Genomic DNA, 22,940 nt, shown 5'->3' with positions numbered 1-22,940 from the left:
TCTCACTTGAACAACACTCCATGAACGCCCAGTTGTCCACTGTTAGCTGTACCACTGAGGGTAGTGAGCCGACGCTTACACAGCTCAGAGCCGTCCCAGCACTCCTTAGACTTGAGTCAGCCTCCTGCTTACACTGGTGACCAGGTTGTCAATATTTGCTTCAAAGGCCTACTGACTGAATATCTGGTTAAGTCTTTCTTCCTAACTGAAAAGAAGGTTGCCTTCAGGGGCAGGGAGGAAGTGAGGACTGCCCTATGCCCCAGTGTTTTCTTGGGGGAGAAGACCCCTTTGAGAGAACTACCAGTTTCACTGGTAAATTGGGGGAGTGGGAAGACAGCAGGAAGAGACTGAATGAACCGCACTACTCAAATTTTCACTTGGAAAAAATTGACATTTACGTGGGCTGGAAGTAATTACAAGCTGACATCAGCAAGTTCCTGCCTATGGCTGTTTCCTGCTGCTGGAAAAACCTGTTTAGACAGCCCTGGCCACAGCTACGTCACAGAATTGGGTCATTCAAGAAATGAGTTCAGAGACAGAGGCAGTCTCCCACATCTATTCCCATGAGGGGACTGCCTTGACCAGCCACTGTCCTCCAACTGTGGGGCCTCCAGAAGGACCAGGGACAGGTTTACCTGAGCCTCCCAGACTGTTCATGTTTCTCTACGACACTGGGTCCAGCACACATGGGGAGGCAGCAAACCGAGAGTCCTCGATAATTCACTACTAGGTTCTCAGAGCTCCTATGACTGACTGGGGTCTTTCCTGACTGGAACCATGCTTTCCAGCAAAGATGATTCTCCTCCACCCAATTCTGGGCCCAAGTGGAGGGTCTAGGAGACAGGTCCCTGTCCCACCCAAGCGAAAGCTGTCTGTACCCCGGTTCTGGCAAGAAGACACATGGCTGAGATTGAAGGCAGAGTCTTCGTGTGATGTCGCCTGTTCTAAGCAGTGGCACACCCCCCCATGAAGGCCAGAGAGACGGTTTTTGGGGAGCAGTAACAGTGGAGAGGAGGGGCAACAGGAGGAAATGTGGGAGAGCCATCACTCAAAGGCACAAACAGGCACATTTGCAGTGTTTGTGAGCACAGGGACGGGCCAAAGCAGCCAGCAAGGCCTGGCTTGCTCTCTACTGCTCTTGCAGACCTTACTCAACACACACATAGAGCTAACACGTGGCCATCAGATACCTCTCACAGGTTCAGAGGATTTAGCTAAACTGTACATAAGCCACTGTTTACAGAACCTGAAGATCTCTGATACAGGCACCGTAACTATTCTTGGTTGGATTAGCACAACCTTTAAACCACCAGCACGGCGAGGGCTGCCTGGGTGGTATCTGTGGATGTGCTGATGCCTAGGCAGCTGGTGGCAGGGCCTCCGTCGGAGAGCAGGGGAGGTCCTCCTGCAGCTCCAGTCTGTGGGGTCATGGGTCAGCGCATGAAACTGAGCTGGTGGACAAGCTATGGTGACAGATGACAAAAAGCGCACAACTCGAGCCAACCTCTGACAAAATGTGGCCACATCACAGCTGAAAAGCCCTTGAAGATGCACACGCTGGTCCGGTAAGCCACCAGAGAAAATACCTCAAAAGAAACCACATGCATGGTCACCAATGTCTCCCTTGTTTCCAACCCCAATCCCCCACCAACTGAAATTATAAAGTTCAACTCACTTATCGTCTTTCTCATAAATATTCAGTCCAAGGGCATCAACTCCAAGCCAAAGGTCTGTTCCTTTCTTATTTTTTATCTCAAAATAGTTGATTCCATACATTTCCAGGTCCTGAGCAATCTTCAGATACTCCAACATGGCGCTGTCCCTAGCGGGGAGAACAAACAAGGAAATGGTCATCTGTGCGTGTGGTGTCCGGAACTGTAAAACCACGGCTCTGGCACGGTGGGCGGACAGCTGTGGGTGTGGCGCTGTCCCTCTGTTGGCCATTCACACCTGGGCCCTGAGCTGTTGGACGCTGACCACTGATGTACTCTAGACCCTCTGAAAGAACTGAACTGACTCATGCTGGTTTCCTTCTCTGGACACAGGAGGCTTTCCTTGTAGACCGTCCTGGCAGGCAGTCTTTCTCTTGCCCACATGCTGCCGCAGGGACCCCCAGTGTCTGCGTCAATAGCAGCCACCACTTAAGCCTTGAGCTCTTTCCCTCCACAAAAGACGCTCAGGACAGCCAAGAGCCGAAGGACGCAACATCTGTGAGGCCCAAACTATAAATGAACTTCTGAGGTTGGGGGAATGCACAGAATTGCTGCTAATGCCCCAGGTGAGGATTCTGGGGCAACAGAGAATCTGGCCATTTCTTACCCCTAATAGCCACATGTCACATCACGTTCCTCCTTCATGCCTCCTTTGTGCTTCTTTCATAGTAAGTGTTTCCCACTTGGGATCAATTTTTTCCCATTGTGAACAATGCTCCTGCCCTCTTGACTAAAAGTGTTTTAGACACAAGACCTTCTCTCCTCTAAAACAAAGGAGAAGGCTTTAGGGCCTGAGGCTGAACCTAAACTGCTTCTTAACCCCAGACATGAACACCTGGCTTTATTTAAGAGAGACCTCCGGAGCAACTGTTACCTTTCACTGCTCTGCCTGCTCGGGCTGAAGCCCAGGGCAGCGGCTCCGAGAGCTAACCACCCTGAGGACCCTATCTGGGGTCAATGCCAAGGCAACCTGCTGGAGAGGCAGGAGCCATTCCGCACTCACTTGAGCATCCCGCGGTGCTCAGCGTGCCACACCTGGATCCGGTCCTCCCACTGGTCCCTGGTGAGCTTGTGCTGGTCCATGACTCTGGATTGCAAAGAAGAAGGCGGCACAGGAGGGTCACCACAAAGGACCATGAGAGGTAAGCAGCGGGCCCCCACCCACCTGCAAACCTTGAGTTCTCTTCCAAATAAAACCACCACAGTGTTTCTACTTCCTAATACGCAGCATTTTGGACAATTAACAACTTAGAAGACTTAGAATGAGACATGTCCAGTCTTGTTGGAAAAATTTTAAAACGGTGTTTTATGTTTTAAGGGGGACTCTTCTTCCAAAAGGGGTAACTTATATGACCATTAGTGAATAAGAACAGATTTAACAGGGCCAAATCTCTATGCACGAGGGGAAGCTAAGAAGTGTGATTATGTATACAGTAACACAGCTGCTCTTCCTGTGAAGAGCGGCACCCCTTCCTGCTGCGGTTATCATGGACCATAGAGGCAGGTCAGTGCCCGAGGGGAAGGCTCTCGTAGGTCAGTGCCTCCTGGAGGCCACAGTTCATGCTGGTAAGCACACAGCGCAGGAAGTGCTCGTCCCAGCCTCAAGGATCACGCATCCTCACGCTTGCTGACTGCTTCTGCTCACACACACCACTTACGCCCTTCAGGGATGCAAGCACTGCTCTTGTCCAGGCCTGGCCGTCCCTTGCTCACCTTTGGGGGATCAGCCGTTCAGAGCTGAGGTACCCAGACTTGTGCGTTTCTTTGTTATAGTCTCCAAACTTGGCCTGCACTGCATAGGAGCCCAGGAGCACCGCCGTCTCAGGAGGGCAGTAAATCTCATCGCTGAGAATTCCCTCCTTCACTTGGAGGAAGAAAAGCTTTTGCGTGATGTCCTGGATGAGCTCCTCAGACACATCTTCAGGGTAGAACTTGGCCCGGAACTTGAACTGGAGAGGATTCTCCTTTCTGACCTCCTGTGCCGACACCTGCATGACAAAACCAAATGCCGCCTGCAAGCCTGGACGCCAAGACCAGCCTCCCCGAACCAGTTCCTCACTACTGGCTCAAAGGGGTCCTGCAGGCCAGTGTTGAGAAGGTGACATTTACTCGAAAGTCACCTTTTAGACATAAGATGAGAAAAGGCCAGCTGAAGTCCTATTGCCCTCCCACACTTAGCTGAAGTCCAGCAGCAGCCAGCTGGTGACCCGCCATGCCACTAGCGCCGGCCGCTAACTTCTGGGGAGGTGCTCCCAATTCCAGAGAACTCAAATTTAGAAGCAGCCTGCTTAGGGACCTGTGAACCTGGCATCTGCCCCTGTGGCCAGTCAAGCTGGGGGACCCTGGAACTTCCATTTAAAGACTACTCATGTTCCCTCCCCTCCCTTCCCTAATGGCCCCCAGACTTACTATAGTAATATGGGAAGGCGGCACAGGTTTGGGAAAAGGGACATTTTCAAATTGTGTGGAGAAAACACATTTAAACTTATTGCTTTTCTTTACAGTTGTTAATGGAATTATTCAGTCTTTGGAGCTGGAAGATAATCTAACACAGGTTCAAACAAAGCAATAACAGGTTCTTACAAAACAGTGAATGATTCATGGTTTATAAGATTAACAATTTCATTGGGGAAAAAGAAACTAAGGTCAACTAAAAGCTAAGCAATTAACCATCATATGCCCCAGTGAGTGAGCAGGAAAAAGAAATGCCAGGATCTAATTTCCAACCAATATCCCCCATTTACTGGAAACCTGCAACCTTTTTTTGTCTGTAAAAACTTTTACACAAATAACAAGAACAAAAAACAATCCAGTTTCAAAGTTAACAGAGCAGACCAACAATCAAACAACAGCCTGTAAATAGTTAACTCTGACTTACCTTTTTATCAAGTTTCAACCAGGTAGGAAATCCTTTATTATCCACGTACTGGAGGCCAAAGTACCACACTTCCCGAAGGCCAATGGTCTTAACCACCTGTGTGAGAGAGACGGCGGGGCAGGGACTGAAGCAGCCAGGAGAGCGAGGTGCTGGCCACCCAGTCACACCAGGCACGCCTCTCCTAGACCATCCCAACAGGAATCCCAACCACTTACTAACAGAGGCTATTCCCCCAAAGCCGTGAACAATTTATTTTTAACATACACTTGAGCAGATTCAGGATTAACTTTAAATCTCAGAAAGTCTTAAGATCTTATACATTTGCACCCCTACTTCTCCATTCTCCACTAGCTTTCCCGAGTAAAGACAACCAGCTGAGTTAGAGTAAGTACACAATCAGGGACCCCCAGGGGACACCAGGGAAAGTGTGCATCCCAGGAGTGAATGTCTCCTTTCAGGTGTGCCCACGTGAAAAATGGGTTGAAAGTCACTAAGTGAAGCAAAGCAACACTTGGGTCTCCTCTGGTTGCCTGTCCCTGCTTCCCAGTCAGTTGGCCCAGGCCTCTGCTTAACTAGGAAGAGAGAAACAGCAGTCCCTGGAAAGGTGGGCAACAGATGGCGGCAAGCTTCCAGGGAAAGTGGGGAGATAGGGGAGTTATGCTTCACACATGCCAAGGGGTGACTAGCATTCTCCCAACCTCCAGAAATTTGAAATTCTGATATAGGAAAGCAGAATTCAACCCAAGGTCATAGCAAGAATTTTGTATTTTAAAATTCTCCTCAGAGGGGCGCCTGGGTGGCTCAGCTGTTGAGCGTCTGCCTTCGGCTCAGGTCATGATCCCAGGGTCCTGGGATCGAGCCCCGCATCGGGCTCCCTGCTCCGCGGGAAGCCTGCTTCTCCCTCTCCCACTCCCCCTGCTTGTGTTCCTTCTCTCGCTGCGCCTCTCTCTGTCAAATAAATAAAATCTTAAAAAAAAAAAAAAAAAAAAAATTCTCCTCAGAGGCACCTGGGTGGCTCAGTTGGTTGGGGACCTCACCCCCTGCTCGTGTAGTCGTGTGCACACACGCTCACTCTCTCTCTCAACTAAATGAATAAATCTTTAAAAAAAATAAATAATAAAATTCTCCACAGTACTAGACAAAGTCTCCTGTGGTCCATTACAGACAGAGTCCCACTGGTTATTCCTGTGTCTTAGAAAAGCAACCTGCTGGGGACACTTGTTAGACATCATCACAACCGAGTCCCAATGCTTTGCTGCATAGTTTAAATCCCATGACATACAATGCTAAGCCTTTATAAGGAGGTTACCATTCTTCAAATATATGGCTTCTAACACATTTAAAAGGAAAGAGGTCTGAACACATGAGAAATGACCAATCAGATATCTGGAGCACTTGCTTAAAATAAAATCTGAAATTCCAAATAAACTCCTGCTCTGAGCCTGTTTTCTCGTCCACTGGGGGACCAGATGCTTGCGGGAACTCCAGGAGCCTGTTCAACATACACCAAAGAGGGACCCGTTCATTGGCTCCCTCACTCCCCCAAAGAGCGGGAGGCAGGCTCCATCATGGGATGATGTGGAAGAACTTGGACTGTTCTGTGCTAACTCCCAAGTCTCTTGCGAACCCTGCCTAGGTCTTGTTAGGGTAGCTGATATGAAGACCAGGTTTTCTGTACCCAATCCTGCTAATTTCTCCCTGTCAACCTCCATCTCAACATTTGGATATGAAACCTGCCTTGCCTTCCTCTTGGGTTGTTTCAGAATTGTATAGGAAGGCCCCACATTCATAAGCAATCTAGTCCTGTACTCCATCCACCGAACTCAGCCTTAGCCTGGGTCCTAACCAGTTTGAAATGATTTCCTGTCTGCCGGACTCCCCTCCCCATCCCAGTCAGACCCTTGCTGGTTTCCATGGCCACAGCACAGATGGCTCTTTACCTCTGCTATGATGTGGCCAGGCCCCTTGACGAAACAGATCACAGACCCTGGAACCACGCCATGGACATAACCCAGGGCTCTCACTCACTCAGTGAAAAGCCTGTCCCTGGGCGTCCCGATCTGCCAAATGTCTCCATGGCATCTTCCATCACACTGGAAGATAACTGTCTGCAGTGTGTTTCAAAACCTTCTATTCCTGTGTCTTCCTTAAAATGGCACAACTGAATTAACCTGCTTTCATTCAGTCCATCTAAAAATCAACGCCTAAGTCCTCCTTATGGGGAAATCCAATATTCCTGCAAAAACGCACCTCACCATTCCCTCCAATGTCCTTAGTTTACCCCAAAGCTGATATACATCATTAAAGCACAATGTGAACAGGTGTGGGGTCTTTCCTTTACCTCTGCCTCGGCAGTGTTTTAAGTGGCAGTTTTGGAAAGGCAAAAGCCGGGACAGGTCTACTTGGCTCAATCCGAAGTGACAGCTGGAACATATGCTTTGATGATGGCAACAATGGGCACACTGAGTCACACCCTTCTTGCCACCTCAGGAATTTTAGCAGCGAGAAGGCACTGCTCAGGCCCTCCGTCAGATCCCTGGACTAGTATCTAGGCGCAGATAAAGCAAGAGCCCTGGGGTGGAGCTGGGCCAGTTTTTGCAGAAGAGACTGAAGTAACTCATGGGTTGGGAGAGAAGGGTTCTGACTAACTCACCTCTAGTCTCCTTCAACCCATTCCATTTAAGGACCATATTCTAGTGACTAGTAGTTTGGCCCATGAACAACCTTCACAGACCTAGAAGGTCATCAGGTGAGCAACAGAGAAAAGGACACAGACTCTGAAGACATTAAGAAGAAAACATGCCTGGCCTGGTTGGGGTGTGGGGAAGGAGCCCCAGAAAGCACCCAGGGCATCCACTGAGTAACTGTCCTGACCACCCACACACAGGAAGGTGGGATGTTCTCTGTGTCATGTGCTACCTTGGAAGGATGTGGAAGGATCAACAAATGGATCTTCAAAAAGACAAGTATAAGTAGGGTGGGACACTGTGGAGCCAACCCCTGCCCCAGCCCTGGCAAGCTATAGAACCTTGGGCAATTCTCTTCTCTCTCTGGGCCTTGATGTCCTCACTTATGACATACAGCCAGCCATTTTCTCAGGTCTGCTCTAGCCTTAGCGTTCTCAGATTATGTGGTCTTTTCAGGACAGGTACACCAAACTGTAAAGAAATTAAATGTGAACTCTGTCAGAGAGCTTTGTGATCCAGGTCTCATGGCTGAAGGTGGAGTTCAGGATCTTTCTGTCTCCCACTACTTCCCTTTCCAGTAACTGATCAGTGGTGGAATCTCATTACCTGTCTTGGGAGGTTGGCGGAGATTCAGGCAGGAAACACGACTTGGGAACCAAAGAGGTCAAAGTGGGATGTGGCCCTGCTTTTTGTTTAGTACACGGAACCAGGGGGCTTGACTTTCTGGGGTGGGGAATAGTAACAGGTGCCTGAATAGGATCGTTGATGGGACTAATGAGCTTTGGAATAATTTAGATACAGGGCTTATCAAATCTTGGCATGTTGACTGGATTTATGTGGTTAGCACTTTTTAAATAACCCCTATCTACTGACTGAGTTCAGGGTCCACTTTTTATACACCTATTAATCCACAGCTCCATGCTACTGGTAAGCAGATAATCTTAGAAAAATACCTGGCTTAAAACCAATCCGAACACCAAACTAGATTTAATTATTCAGCCTTTAGGAAAATGTAGAGTTCTATCAATATGGCACCCTGGATCAAGAAGCAGAGATAATCTTGTGCAGTATGCAGCTCTGTGCCTAGCACAAGAGTGTGCAGTTAAAAATGTCTGTAGAACTGAACCATCCGAGGGGAGTATTTGAAGGAACAGGGCAGGCCTCGCCTGCTCTCTCCACTCCCTCCCCTCTTCCAAAGGACCCCAAGGAGCAGACAAGGATCTTCTAAGAGATAGTGGCCGTTCTACCTTGCGGAAGTACCACAGACTCTTCTGATGGCTTCTTCACACAATTTCTGAGAAGCAACACGTGAATGGAACAAGGCAGATGAAGGCAAGGGCAGCTAAATGGCTGAGACATCAAAACTCTATAATCCACCTAACCTAGAGTTTCCAACTCTGCTCTAAAAATTGCTTGAGGACAGCCCAGCTCTCATTTACAGACAAGAACTCGGGTGACCGAGGGCCTCCTACCCATCCCTGTTCTAATCACTGACCCACATGGCACTCAGCTGGCTCCATTTAACTTACTTCTGGATTATCTTTCCAGAGAAACCTTTAGATTTTTGCCCCAAGTCCAGCCTCACCCAGAGCAGTAGATGCCTTTATCCTTAGAGGGTAAGGCAGAGCCAGGGATGACCTCACCACAGCAGCACAAGGAGAGCTGAGAACAGAGCTGGCCCAGCACACGGGGGGTGGGGGGTGGGGGTGGGGTTAACCTACTAGGTGTGCACTTTGGCAGATAAGAGAAAGAGGGATCATCAAGCATGGCAGGGAATCACCAATACCTTTTAAAATTTGCTGGAATTCTATCTCCCACATTTCCCATTAGCACCCACTCCCATTTCTGGGTTTGGTGCTAGGGTACAGACCATCACCTCTCCGATCAGTGGGACCTCTCAGGGAGGCAGGCTATAGCTCAAGGGACTTGTAAATTCATGTCTGCTCCTGCTGCCCTCTTGGATCCTTGGCCCCAGAGCAGAATTTACTCAGTTCAGAGAGGCAGATCTTGTTCTAAATGAAGAGTTATCACAGCTTTCTTGGTGGCTCATGATTATCAAAACTCTGCATTCACCTTCAGGCCTCAGCAAGAAATATTCAGGAAATGTAGATGTGCTCTATTGCCCAGCTCAGCTCAAGGAAGAGCATCTGCTGACACCTGAGTGAGTTCATGGATGCTGCAGTTGGACATGGAACCTATGGCCTGCCCGGTTCCAGCTGGGCTCTCAGGCAGTGTCTGGCCCTCACCGCACCATGACCTGCTGACCAGATGGCAGGAGATGGCTGCAGTGACCATGAAGACCCCTAGGGGTGAGGGATGGGAGCCAGAGCTTTTGGATGTAGCACTGTGCTGATAAAGACTTCAGAGCATTCCCTAAATTTCCTCTCACACGGCTGTGAACACTCTACTCCTGCAGTTTTTACAACAGTGTGAACCCCCTGGAAGGAGGGGAAAATGTACTCCTCTACAAAGAGAAGCAGCAAACCAACACACTCAGCAAAATTATTCAGATTTGAAAAAACTTTTTTCCTAAATGGGAGTTCTCTCTCCTAAGCTCACAGAGACCAACCTGATCAAAAAGCTGTTTTCCTGTTGTATTTGGCTGGATGGCGAACTCCAGCTCCGCATCCATGGTGGTAACTCGGACATTGATCTAAAAAACAGAACAAAATGCATTATACTTAACTGAGTGTTCCTTTCTCATAATAATCTGAGCCTTCCGCAAAAACTCAAAGCTACTTAGCAACATGGCAAGAGTAAATCCCACCCATTCTTGTGCTGTCACAACACACACGTGCACACACACAGAAGCCAATGGCAGACAGCTGCTGAGTCTCAGCACTGCACAGTTTGGACTCAAAGGTATGCCCTCTTTGCTTTAATAAAGCACATTCACACTTCAGTCTAGGCTGTTTTCCTACAAAATACTTTGATAACCATTAACGTATTTTTCCATGTACCAACCTGTATTGACCCTCACGACAGCCAAGGAAGGCCCCAGTGGGGTGGTGAGCCTCCTCAAGAATTCAGACCAACACAGTAAGTGAAAGGAGAGAAGGAACAACATACCAGCCTGTTTAGAAACACTGGAAACTAAACAGTGAAAAGAGAAAATGGTCAGATGACTAAAGACCCATCAAAGAGCATATCCTATAGTAATTTAAAATGCCAATTATGAAGAAGGTAGAAGCATGGAAAATTGCTTCAGGAATGAAAGACATGAAAAGCAAAATGGTACACATCCCCCTCACTGCAAACCTGTGAGAGCCTCTAGGCAGAGGACGGAAGTAAAATGTGGGGACGGACGCATCATGGGATGGTCAGGTCACAAGGAACTGAAGTGGGGGTGAAGAGGGGCCTTAAAGAGGTCTCTAATTCCCATCGAGTTTGTTTAAAAAAATTCACTTCAAGGTAGTTTTCAAAATTTATCACTTGAGAAAACTCAAATTTACTAGCCATATGAAAAGCAGACAAATCTACTTAACATCACTGTCCCAAAGGAAAACACCATAACCACACAGCAACAGTAATGCTTAAGATTAAGAAATGTTTGCTTTTCACCATTTTTAAAGTGAAATATGTAAGAAGCTGGATAGACATCGACCCTAAATTCTTCCTGCCTCAGATGTAAATACCACGGGAACACAGTAATAGGACTAAGACTTAGCTGACAGAGGTTCAAGTGTCCAGCCGGCGCAAGACACACATTCAGCGCCCACACTAGTTCTTACTTTAGGAACAAAATCCATCTTCATGGATTTTTTCTTCTAACCCTCAAGACTGGTAACTAAGAGATACTTTGACACAAACCCACTGTCTTTTAAAGGTTCTCTGGCTGACAGTAAAGAGAAGTGAGGTATAACTTTCCAGGATTTCAAGAAAAGTCTCCCCTCTAATCTCAAGTTTACAAAAAGATTAGGCATATTTTAAATTCTTCAATTGTATTAAAATATAAAAACCTAAGTTTCTTTTTTTTCCATGCTGGCAATAATTTATTTTTTTTTTTTAAATCACAAAATGGCTGTTATGAAACATAAAAGATAAACAGCTTTCTCAATTATGGTTCCAAATGCACATATCAGAAATGAAAAATCAGCTCCAAAGTCAAATATTCCAGGGGACAAATGCAGCTCCAATTACACACTCATAAGCCCACAGCGACACATCACACCCAAAACTAAGGTTTGGGGGGGGGGGGCTTACAAATACAGGGTCTTTGATACACTTTGCTGAGTAACTGATTGCAAACTGATTAACAGGAATATAGAAAAAACCATTCTAAGGTTTGCATCAGTTTCACATTTGACTCAAAGCTAACACAACTCTTTGAAAAAGCAAATAAGAGGATGGATGTAACAAGCCAGTAGTCTGTAAAGGGTAAACTAAGTATGATGAAAAGGTCTGCGTAACCTCTATAAACTACATCTGCCACCACAAGACCTAATCTGCGATCCACTGCTCCAACATGGCCATCCTGCCCAGTTCTAGCTGGTCTGGTCTTCCCAGAGAATTCTTTCTGTGAGCTCCAACACCCACAGGCTATCATGAAGCCTGGTATATTACCTCAAACAAAGATGGCAAACCTAACGATCAGGTTGAGTTTTTCTGGCACTGCAATAACAAACAGAACTGGGACAAACAACAGGACACAGGTTTTTCTCCATTGTTTGGTCCCTTGGCCCTGTAATTCCCAGATCTGATTTGGGGACATATCACAATTTTTATTTTCAAAAATGCCCCTAAAATTAAAGTCAAGTTAATTTTATCAATATATAGCTCTACAATCTGCTGAAATGAGAGAACTCATGAACTTGAACAACCCGTGAGAGACGGCAGGCTGGAGGCCTGCAGCTGAGCTGCTCTGAGTCACGGGTGTGCACGTTCTTGGACTGGTCACTACCCTTACTAGGTTTCCCACAGGGGGCATGACCGGCACTCTGGGCGCAGGTGTTCCTTCTGCAAGACTATCTCAAGTGCATCCCTGAGCCCGCCTACTAAACACAGGTGTCCGCAGTCACCGGGGGAATCTAAAAGTGCCCCCTACCATTTCCACATGCTCTGAGGAGAAGGGAGGTTGCTGCCCAGACTAAGGACCACAGCAGGGCACTGCCTTCATCAGAAGCAGGTTAAAGGGTTCCATGTTTATAAACCCTGTTAAGATTATCAATTTTATGGATCTTTATTAATGAAATACAGCATAAACTTGTATCAATTTTTAAGCATTTACTCAGATGACAGGACCATTTATATACATATTTTGGTCCACTTATCCAGGGGCTTTAAAAGACATCAGATTTTAGCAATTAGGGAAACCTATCTAAATCCCAACTCTCCTTTTTTGAGACAGAGAGAGGGTGTGTTCGAGAGCTCAAGTGAGCAAACAGGGTCGGGAGGGGCAGAGGGAGGATCTTAAGCAGGCTCCATGCCCAGAGCAAAGATCTGAGCTGAAATAAAGAGTCGGACACTTAACTAAGCTGCTCAGGCGCCTCCCCCCACTTTCATTATCTTTGTCTTGAGTTTTCATGGTAAGCAACTGTTTTTAGAACTTGGATGGGAGCTGACGCTCATATCTGCAACGGGGCCACAGAAATAAAGTAGGCTTGTATGGTCCAGCATGGGAAATGTGAGAATGGTCCTACCAAGAAACCAGAGGTCCACAGGCTTAAAACCTACCCCCCCCACACACACCCAAACCGTGTGCAAAGGATGGGAGAAAGAATGCGTGTTTTGCAATTTTTATTGTCTTGGTAATTACCCCCAGATCACACTTCTTATCAAAGGCAACTATTTGCTGAAGGCAACAAGATCCCACAGTAACATGTGGTACGGGTGTGTATATAGAATATGCAGTTAAGTCACTGAAAATCGAACCCCAAAAGGCAGTGTTTCTCTTAGGCCTGACAAAACGCTGAAAACCTTTTAAACATTCTTTGTTTGGGGATGATGATGGTGATTAAAGTTTAGTTTTGCTCATGTACGTCCACCACATACGTGTGCACACGGGCGTGCACACACCAGTGTGGCTGACTGTAAATGGTACTTTAATTGAGGTCTCCTCCACATGCTACCCCAACTGAAGCTAAAAAAGATAAAGCCATACCGAAAGTCCTAAAACGTTAGAACATAAAAGGAACCAGACCTAACTGTATCCCACTATGTGTAATGGGAATTCATAAATAGGTTAGAGAATGGAGTTAACAACAGGTTTTTAAACTCCACAGATTAAAAATAATGAGGTCTTCCTCCTGCTATAATACTATGTCAGAATTTTAGAATAAGAGGACTTGTCTTAGACCCAAGTCACAACACGTTAATGAAGATGCCTGAAGCCATGCAGGGAAATGAGGTTCTAATGAGTATAATTTCTACTTTCCAAATTGGCCATATTTAGCAGAAAAATCTTTCTTCTTTTTGTCCCAGTGAACTAGCTTAGTAGAGGATGTGTTTTCATTTCAGTAAGACAGGAGGGTTTTTTGATTGCTAGAATATCAGTATATGCTGCTGGTCTGTATCTTCAGCGAGAGAGGGAACACAAGCAGGGGGAGAGGGAGAAGCAGACTTCCCGCGGAGCAGGGAGCCCCATGTGGGGCTCGGTCCCAGGACCCCGGGATCATGACCCGAGCCAAAGGCAGACGCCTAACGACTGAGCCACCCAGGTGCCTGAAAGGTTTTAAAAACAAAAATCGGAATGAACTTAAGTTTTATTTCTAAAATAAGTACAAAAATGGCCAGTAAAAATTCTTAAATCTAAGCAAAATGCTATGCATGTTTTTTTTCCATGACCATGACTACTGAACAGTACTGAACAAGTACATGCACCACACCTCTAGAGAATGCATAGGTTATTTGATAGGGAATTTAACAAAGAAACCTATCTATGCCTTAGTTAATGAAGTTAATGAAAACCTAACTGTAATGTTGTCTCTGTCCTCCCTCTGCTTAATAATCTACTCTTTAAAAAATTCTCTGCTGTTCTTACGAGTTAGCTCAGCTCAAGACTGTGACATTGCAAGCCAATGAACCATAATAGCTTCATTTCACTGTTCCCAGCCCGCCCCTGGCGGGCACTGGCATGCCTTTGGGGCTCACTCACTCTACAAGGACCAAATACCTACCAGGTGCCCGGGGCACCAGGGGGGCCCTGCGACAAAGGGAGTCAGAGCAAACAGAGATGGGCATCGAATAGCTCCTATTCACCACAGTTGTTTCCAAATGGGCCCCAGAGCAGCCTTTCAAATACCCGAGGTTCTGGGCCTTAGCCCAAGAATCTGTATTTTTTAAAGCCATGCAAGTGAGGACCAGCTCAACTGAGGGATCACTGAACCAGAGGCAAGAGAATGCAGCCAGAGGGCCTGGGTTTGAGAGCTAGTGCTGCAGCCTGAGGACTTCCTCCCACTGGGCCTCACCCCCCTCAACTGCAAACCAAGGGTTTGGACTGGAAGTCCTGAGGCCCTTCTGCCGCTGAAATGCTAGGTCTAGAGTCCAACAGCACAAGGGGAGGTGTGGGGGTGCAATTAAAGCTGGAGCCATGAGGACAGGGAGGTCTACGACTCCGTCTTAGGGAAGGTATGGGTGGACTGCAAAGACTCATGAGAAAAATAGCTAACTGTGATACTATTACGAGCTGGCCAGGAGATAGTCTTCATGGGGAAAGACAAGCTCACACCTGTTTTCACATTTCCAGGAGAGAAAACGCAACTCTGGCTGGACACAGAGTAGCACAGGTTTTACTGCTCCAATGCAACAGACATCTCTCTTTCCAATAAGAGAATGTAAAGTTGTTAAACCACAATCTGTTTTTTTAAGTAAACTCAGCAACAACTCATACTTTTATAAATCTACTGTCCTCTTTGCTTACTCCCCCAAACAACTGAGCAATCACGAGCACAGGACTGACAGCAGGTAGGCGGCCAGAGGACCCACCTCCCTAGGCATCCCAGCCAGCCCCTGCCCAGTGGTCTGTATCTTGCAGAAAGCCACTTGCCCTCATTTGTAGAATTAAGTACTGTAACTGGAAACGTTTGATCTCTAAGGGATCTCCCAAATGTAACATTCTAGGACCTAAAAATTATCTGAATGGCTTCTGACACCATCCAAGTCAGTGGCTGTGCTGTTCTCTGGAACATCATCTGACCTTCACGGGGAGAGGGACAAAGAAGTGATACAAAGGGGCTATTTTGAGGTCACATAAGTTAAGGCTGGTTGTTTCCTTTTTCTTTAACAGAAAGACTTTTGAGTGTTTTTGCTGTGTTAATGTCTTTGTCACAAAATCCCAGGATGTCGTCCTAGTCAGGATCCCCTGGGACCCTTCTACCCACAGAAGTTTCTTCCACGGACTATCCCAAAGGACCAGTAGAGAAAACATGGTTTCTGAATCTTCCCAGTTTAATTTTTTTTTAAGGTTTTATTTGACAGAGAGAGAGACACACACACACAGAGAGAGGGAACACAAGCAGGGGGAGTGGGAGAGGGAGAAGCAGGCTTCCCGCTGAGCAAGGAGCCCGATGCGGGGCTCGATCCCAGGACCCTGGGATCATGACCTGAGCCGAAGGCAGACGCTTAACGACTGAGCCACCCAGGTGCGCCTTCCCAGTTTATCAAAATAGTATCTAAAATGCCTTCTAAGAGTCTCAGAGATATGAAAAAGGGCTGACAATGAAATACTGTGTTTTACTTCTAACCCATGTGTGACTACTGAGTTTTGGGCTGCCAAATTACCTCCCAGTTCTTTCCCTTGTTTTGGTAAATAAATTTAGTCCTGTAATTTTTCCTTGGGGAAGTGCCCATTTCCTTCTGAGATACTTTAAATGAACTTGGTTTAAGATTACTCTAATCACAAGTTTTACAGAATCAACTTATACCATACTAAAGACCAAGACAAGAAACATTCAAAAGACCAATTCCTCCACAAACTTTATAGGAAAGCAAGTGGGTCTGTCTCCTCAGACAAGGCAATCAGCTCTTTTTTGTGTGGCCAGAACGCTGCAGGGGGAAAGAAAGTTTACAGTGATTTTCTTAGTACTTAAGAAGTAGGAAAAGCATTTAAGATAGAAAGGGAAATACAAATGATTGCCTTTGAAATGTCTGAATTTCAGGCAGTGGATTCATTGATAACAGATTAGTCCCAATACTATCACACCTCCATTTACTCAAAAATTAGTCTGAGAAGAACTATCCAAGCACCACCAAGATTACATTGACAGCCTGACCTTTCATAATCACTTAAAAATGTCAAGGCTGTTTTCCAACATTCCAGCTCCCTTCCAAAGGTGCCACTTCAGCAACTTCCAACAGCTTTCAAATATTTGGATAAGACCTTTCAAATACTTAGAAATGCTCTGATAGGAGGGAGAGTAAACGTTCTCCCACAAACGGGGGAAGGAGGAGAGCGGGGCAAGGAAAATTCTCTCAACAGGTAATAAACGTTGTAGAAGTTTTCTGAGATGCTATTTTGGTTTACGTCACTGAATAATTACAGAGACTATTGTATTTTGATTTTCATGTTGAGTCATTATGTGTTTTTAATAACAGCTTTGTCGGAATGTAACTTACACATAATTCACCGATTTAAAACGTGCAATTCAGTGGTTTTCAGCACAGTTATGCAACCAGCACCACTATCTAATTTTAGAACACTTCCCTCCCCTAAAAGAAACCTGGTGCCCGTTAGCAGTCACTCCTCCCAATACTCTCCTCTCCAGCACCGGGACCACTCATCTACTTTTTGTCTCCACAGATTTCCCTGTTCTCCAGACTTCTTAGAAACATGTCACCTTTTTTGACTGCCTTCCATCGCTTAGCATGTTTTCAAGATTCGTCCATGTTATAGCCTGTACAGTGCTTTTTTCCTTTTTTATTGCCAAATGATAGTCCACTGTATGGATATATCACTTTTATCCAGCCATTCATCAGCTGATGGACATTTGGGTTGAGTAGCTTAGTAACTAGGTCCATGTTGCTTTAGTGATTATAAAATATGAAACCTGGAAAACAATGTCATTGAACTAGAAGTAACAGTATAAATACATCTCACTAATAAGATACTGCTGATGGCAAGGCTGTAAATCAAAGGATGACAACTTACAATATTGCTATTCTTTTCTTTCAAGCTCCTCTATCGTAACAGTTAAACTATACCCAATCACATCATTTTATATGCTCTTCTCTTTCAAGATTAAAGAAACAGAGTGGCGGTGAACAAACTGGCTTGACTGTTAGGCGCAGGAAAATTTTCAGATGCCAAAGAAAACTGGTCACCTAGCTTTGCAAATGCGAAAGTGTGGAATTAATTACAACAAAAATGGTCAGGTAGTTCAGTAAAAATTCTGTGTATCACCACTTTGTCTGTAGCACCACAAACCACTGAAGACAGATGGGCAGAAGAGATATAAAGCTCATGTTGTGATAAAGTTTTCAAATAGTTACACAAAACTAGGACAATATACTAGCCTTTTATTGCCTAGTAATAGGAATAATAAAATCATCAAATGTTAGGGCTGACAAGAGTCCACTTCTGACAACTCTGATAACCACTATATAGCATTTCTACAGAGGTCAGGTCAAAGTGCTGACCCACAGTTCTCAGTAACTCCTACAACCTTCCTATCTATCATGGATGGGTGGTCCCACTATTCCTGGGAATGTAAGTACTGAAGTCACAGAGGACTGGGTGATGTTGGGGGTGGCTGTTCGCTGGTCTCCTGGTGCCCATCACGCAGCTCCAGATACTCCGTTCCTGGTGATGGTGGTCACTTCCTCACAGCAGGACAATTCAAACTTGGCTACATGTGGGCTGATGCTAACAGTTAATGGAACACTGAGAATGTCCTATAGGGAGTATCTATCAAAAAACCAAATGAACCTGCCACAATCTAGTGCCTCAGGCTGGGTCCTTATCCTTCTGGATTAAAGCAATCCAGTGCCCCCCGCCATGCCTCCTAGATGGGGGTATAAAAAAAGCAGTCACTGGTCAGCATTTGCCCAGGTGAAAAGTAAGGTCATAACCACAAAAGTTCAATGACAAATGAGCCAGTTCAACTCCACTGTAAACCAAGTTGAGCTTCTCAGTTCAGGTTAAGCACAGTCCTTAGTTTTAGGAAACCTGAGTTTACATTTTAACATGGAAATATGGGGGTGGGTATGCCAGGCCCCTGCCTCCTACTCCAAGAGTAGTTGTGACACCATCAGGTGTGAACCTACCTCATTTTAACAACGAATTCAGTATCACTTTAAGGAATTTTGAAGGTAACTTAATTATAAAAGTCAGCACTACATACCCCTCACCTCCCTTTAACTCTCCCAAAGTTAAATTCTCAATGTGCAGCAGACAATAATAGGGCAGGGCATTGGGGCGCCTGGGTGGCTCAGAAGTTAAGCGTCTGCCTTTGGCTTGAGTCAGGCTCCCTGCTCAGCGGGGAGTCTGCTTCTCCCTCTCCCTCTGCCTCTGACCCCTGCTCATGTGCTCCAGGGCATGTGTGCGCGCTCCCGCACTCTGGCTCTCTCAAATAAATAAATGGAATCTTTAAATAAAATAGGGCAGGGCATTAACATGAAAGCTGGGTCTTGGGATTTCCAAAGAACTTTCATGTTTCAGGTATCTACATGTTATATTTTATATCATTTTTTAAAAAAATTTTATCTGACAAGACACAGCGAGAGGGAACACAAGCAGGGGGAGTGGGAGAGGGAGAAGCGGGGAGCCGGATGCAGGGCTCCATCCCAGGACCCTGGGATCCTGACCTGAGCCGAAGGCAGATGCTTAACGACTGAGCCACCCAGGTGCCCCTATTTTATATCATTTTTGTTATATAAATGTACATGTTGACAAATGAAATAGTGACAAGGTCCAACTATTTTGTAGGCTGATTCTAAGTGGGTACTGCTTGGTGAGGGGAAAACTTATCCTGGTCTAACCACTTTAAGATTTTATTTATTTAACACAGAGAGAAAGAGCACATGCAGGGGGAGTGGGAGAAGCAGGCTCCCTGCTGAGCAGGCTGGGATCACCCCCGGAGCCGGAGCCGGAGGAGGCAGACGCCTAACCGACTGAGCCACCCAGGCGCCCCTTAACCACCTTCTCTTAAAGCCTGAGGAAACAGGCCCAGAAAGGTGTATGGCAACTGCCTCAACTTCTGATAATCAGCTACTAAAAATATTTGTTTATATTTATATGGCTCTTAAATGTTATTCTTAAAGTTGTGTCTTTCAATGTTAAGACAACGCTTTTAAATTGTGAATTGAAAAGTTTGTTCCAAATTCCAGGGTGAAAATTATGTAAAAGTATAGATATATAAGGAAGGGCCCAGATCAACTAATATCCATCACATAATTTCAGGAGCATGTAATGAAACCCCAAGTCTTTGTAAATGGCTCCTTCCACCTTCTGAAAGTAAGCTACTTCCTGCCCCCAGACCCACTTCCTGTCAGGCAGGACTGCAGACAAAAAGCGGACAAACCAGTCCTGTTTGTAGTCATTATAACCAGAGAAAATCAAAACCCCAGAGCTAGAAAGGAACTTTTTCTGAGCAGTCCCATTAAAAAGAAGGTCAGTTCCCTCTACTTGAAAACTGGGCTGGGAACATTTCGTGCTTGCCACTATTCAACGGGCTCAGGCACGGCTTCTGGAAAGAGGGAACTGAGGCAGGAAGAAACAGCTTTCCAGACCTCTTACAAATGGAAGGGTCATCACTCTCACCCAGTTCCATCTATCTGTGCCGCAGAGGCATACTGGGGGGCATCCTCCTATCAGCTGAGGGTATTTAAATCATATTCCTCATACCTACCAGCTGTGCATTTTAAAGAACCTTTTTTGTGAAAGACTGTAAGTAGGAACCAACTTTGCACTAGGAATGACATACACTCTATGTGTAGATTTAATATGGGCACGAACTGGCTACCAAGCTTTGACACCTTGACCTAGGAGAGGGGAAGAAATGACCAAAGAATGTCACATTCCACAAAAGAAACGATTTCTTTCCAGAAACACAGATGCTGTCTACACCCTTCTTTTCTCCCCACTCCAAGGTCACTTTCTCTTTAGCTAATAGGCTTGTGAAGTCCTGATTCTGTAACATGTGATTTCAGTTTTGCTAGATGTGTCATACATACTTCAGCACCAATTTAGTTCACTGAAAAGGGAGGTTAATTATATCCACAAACTCAGGATCCCATTAAAGACAAAAGGGACAGGGCCAAGACGGCTATCACCTGTTGCAGTGATTTTTAATTCTAGGCTCATAAAATACAGGAAATCAAAGGCCTATAGATTAGACTTCACTACCCACCTGGAATGTACTGTTTTCTCTGTAAAGTTAGAAGTCTCTGAAGGGTTTTTCCTTTCTAACCTGGTGGGGGAGAAAGCCTATCAAAGAATGGAAATGTCCAAGCACTAAGATAAATCGTACCTTAAATCTTGTGCAATTTCTTTGATAAATCTTTGTCCCTGGTTAAGATCACAATGTGCAGTAGGGGTGCCTGGCTGGCTCAGTCCCTAGAGTGTGCAACTTGACCTCGGGGTTGTGTGTTCGAGCTCCACGTTGGGTGCAGAGATTTAAAAATAAAAAATCTTGGGCGCCTGGGTGGCTCAGTTGGTTAAGCGACTGCCTTCGGCTCAGGTCATGATCCTGGAGTCCCCGGATCGAGTCCCACATCGGGCTCCCTGCTCAACGGGGAGTCTGCTTCTCCCTCTGACCCTCTTCCCTCTCATGCTCTCTCTCATTCTTTCTCTCTCAAATAAATAAATAAAATCTTTAAAAAAATAAAATAAAAATAAAAAATCTTAAGAAAAAAGATCACATGTGTAGTAATATTTTGTGTTACATAACATTCCTTCTGTAATGATGGCTTTTGCCATCTTGGAAAATAGAGAGCAAGGCCTTAACAGCTTAAAAAAAAAAAAAATCCAGACTAAATCAGTAAGCTTACAAAATTCGCTTACAGAAGCAAACGTCAACAAAAGTTACTTTCAACCGCCCAGGTTTCTGAAATTATACTAAGTTAAAAAAAAATAAACCAAACTCTCCTCAATTTATACTTGATTGAGATCCAGGATGTCAGGTCCAGGACGGATTCCAACTAGGCACATAATTAGTGGGAATGAGGGCGGCGGCGGGGGGAGATGACGACGACTTGGCAGCACCCCCCCCCCCAGCTTGCCCCCCCCCCCCCCCCCCCCCCCCCGTCCCCATGTCCTCCCCTCTCCGGGCGCGGAAGGCAAGCCGGCCTCCAGAGGGCTGCCCGAAACCCCGCCCCGGAATGCCCCACGCTTTGTTATGCTCACTTCCAATTTTCAGCTCCGCAAAAGCTGCCCTTGAGGCGATGACCTATTTCCAGTCGGGGCACGGAGGCCCGCACAAACCCCCACCCAAGGTCCTGCGAATACAGAGGAACAGTAGAACCAGCTGGGACAAATAGTCCTGCGTGGTTTCCAATCAACTGCAATGGTGACTGGAGGTCCCCTTGAATAAAATATGTATGTGGGAGGCGACGGTGCAATCTGGGGGTAAACCAGGCACTCACCTGATCACACCACCGAAGCTCTCCCACGAAACCAAGTGTACTCAGGGATCCTGGATCATGGAGAGCAGTCAGCAGCAATCAGGCGGGTTCGCAGGCTCCCGCAGGGACTCCACATCCCAGGGCAGACCTTCCCTTCCCACTTGCCCTCCCCACCACACTCAGGCGTTCGGCCACTGGAAAAATGACAGCGTCTTTCCCTTTCACCCCTATAATGTGCTTTTAAAAAACAAATTTACTTTGTAAAATTTGGAACATGCACAAAAGTAGAGAGAAAAGACACCACCCACCTCTCCTGTACTTTCTCCCAGTTGCACACCATTAACTTCCTAACATTTATTATGTATGTGTGTGTGTAGCTGGCTTATTTTACGTAGGCTGCCAAAGGATCACTTCAACTGCAAAAACTTCAGCATGTAACCCTAAAGAACTGAGTACCCACATGTGTGTTACACACCCACCGTATCACTATCATTTTAATATTTTAAAATTCAGTCAATATTCAATTATCCCCCATTGTCTCAAAAAAATCTTTTTACAGTTGAATTGTTCAGATTGTGTCATGCCCTCTGCAGCCTCGTCATCACACTGTATTTCCAAACTGCCCTGTTTGGCCAGTTTCTTAACAAACATCAAGTTTTCCCCACCCTATCTCCCCATCTGAGTCCCACTTGAGAGTCTCACCCAAATAGCAATGTATTATGTAAGCAGGTACTTGAACAAGCAGCAGCAACATCCGTTAATTATTTAACCAAGGCAATGAAACACCTCAACAAAAATACTATACTTATATACATAACGCATTTTCATAAATAAGAGGTGGTTCCAATGTAGTATTTATGTTCTAAGCTTTTACCAAGTGATTTGTGGTTCAATTTTCTCTTTAAAAACGTAATGAAGAGGCGCCTGGGTGGCTCAGTTGGTTAAGCGACTGCCTCCGGCTCAGGTCATGATCCTGGAGTCCCGGAATTGAGTCCCGCGTCGGGCTCCCTGCTCAGCGGGGAGTCTGCTTCTCCCTCTGACCCTCCCCCCTCTCATACTCTATCTCATTCTCTCTCTCAAATAAACAAAATCTTAAAAAAAAAAAAAATAATGAATATGGCCAGATCTCCTTCAAAGATGTATTTTACAAGAAATCTATACATGTAG

At 45.8% G+C, this 22,940-nt stretch overlaps 1 protein-coding gene across 2 annotated transcripts in view; it reads right to left on the bottom strand.

The window, feature by feature from the left end:
• Positions 1-22,940, bottom strand: part of EZR (ezrin) — a 47,794-nt gene that overhangs the window by 14,810 nt on the left and 10,044 nt on the right. Inside the window, exons 3-7 of one of the 2 annotated variants that reach the window (XM_028103307.2) lie at positions 9,847-9,930; positions 4,591-4,686; positions 3,426-3,700; positions 2,716-2,799; positions 1,676-1,822 (exon numbers count right to left, since the gene is read on the bottom strand). In XM_028103307.2, the coding sequence (XP_027959108.1) occupies positions 1,676-1,822; positions 2,716-2,799; positions 3,426-3,700; positions 4,591-4,686; positions 9,847-9,930 (686 nt within the window). Of the gene's footprint in view, positions 1-1,675; positions 1,823-2,715; positions 2,800-3,425; positions 3,701-4,590; positions 4,687-9,846; positions 9,931-22,940 lie in introns of those variants that run through there. The other variant, XM_028103308.2, reaches the window with a different exon arrangement.

This window comes from Eumetopias jubatus, unplaced genomic scaffold (genome assembly GCF_037043125.1).
Source record: "Eumetopias jubatus isolate StellerSeaLion01/CBP00866 unplaced genomic scaffold, mEumJub1_p1.0 scaffold_6, whole genome shotgun sequence".
NCBI classification, from domain to species: Eukaryota; Metazoa; Chordata; class Mammalia; order Carnivora; family Otariidae; genus Eumetopias; species Eumetopias jubatus.
Note: the sequence above shows the minus strand (reverse complement) of the source record. Positions and strands in the feature narration are given on the sequence as shown.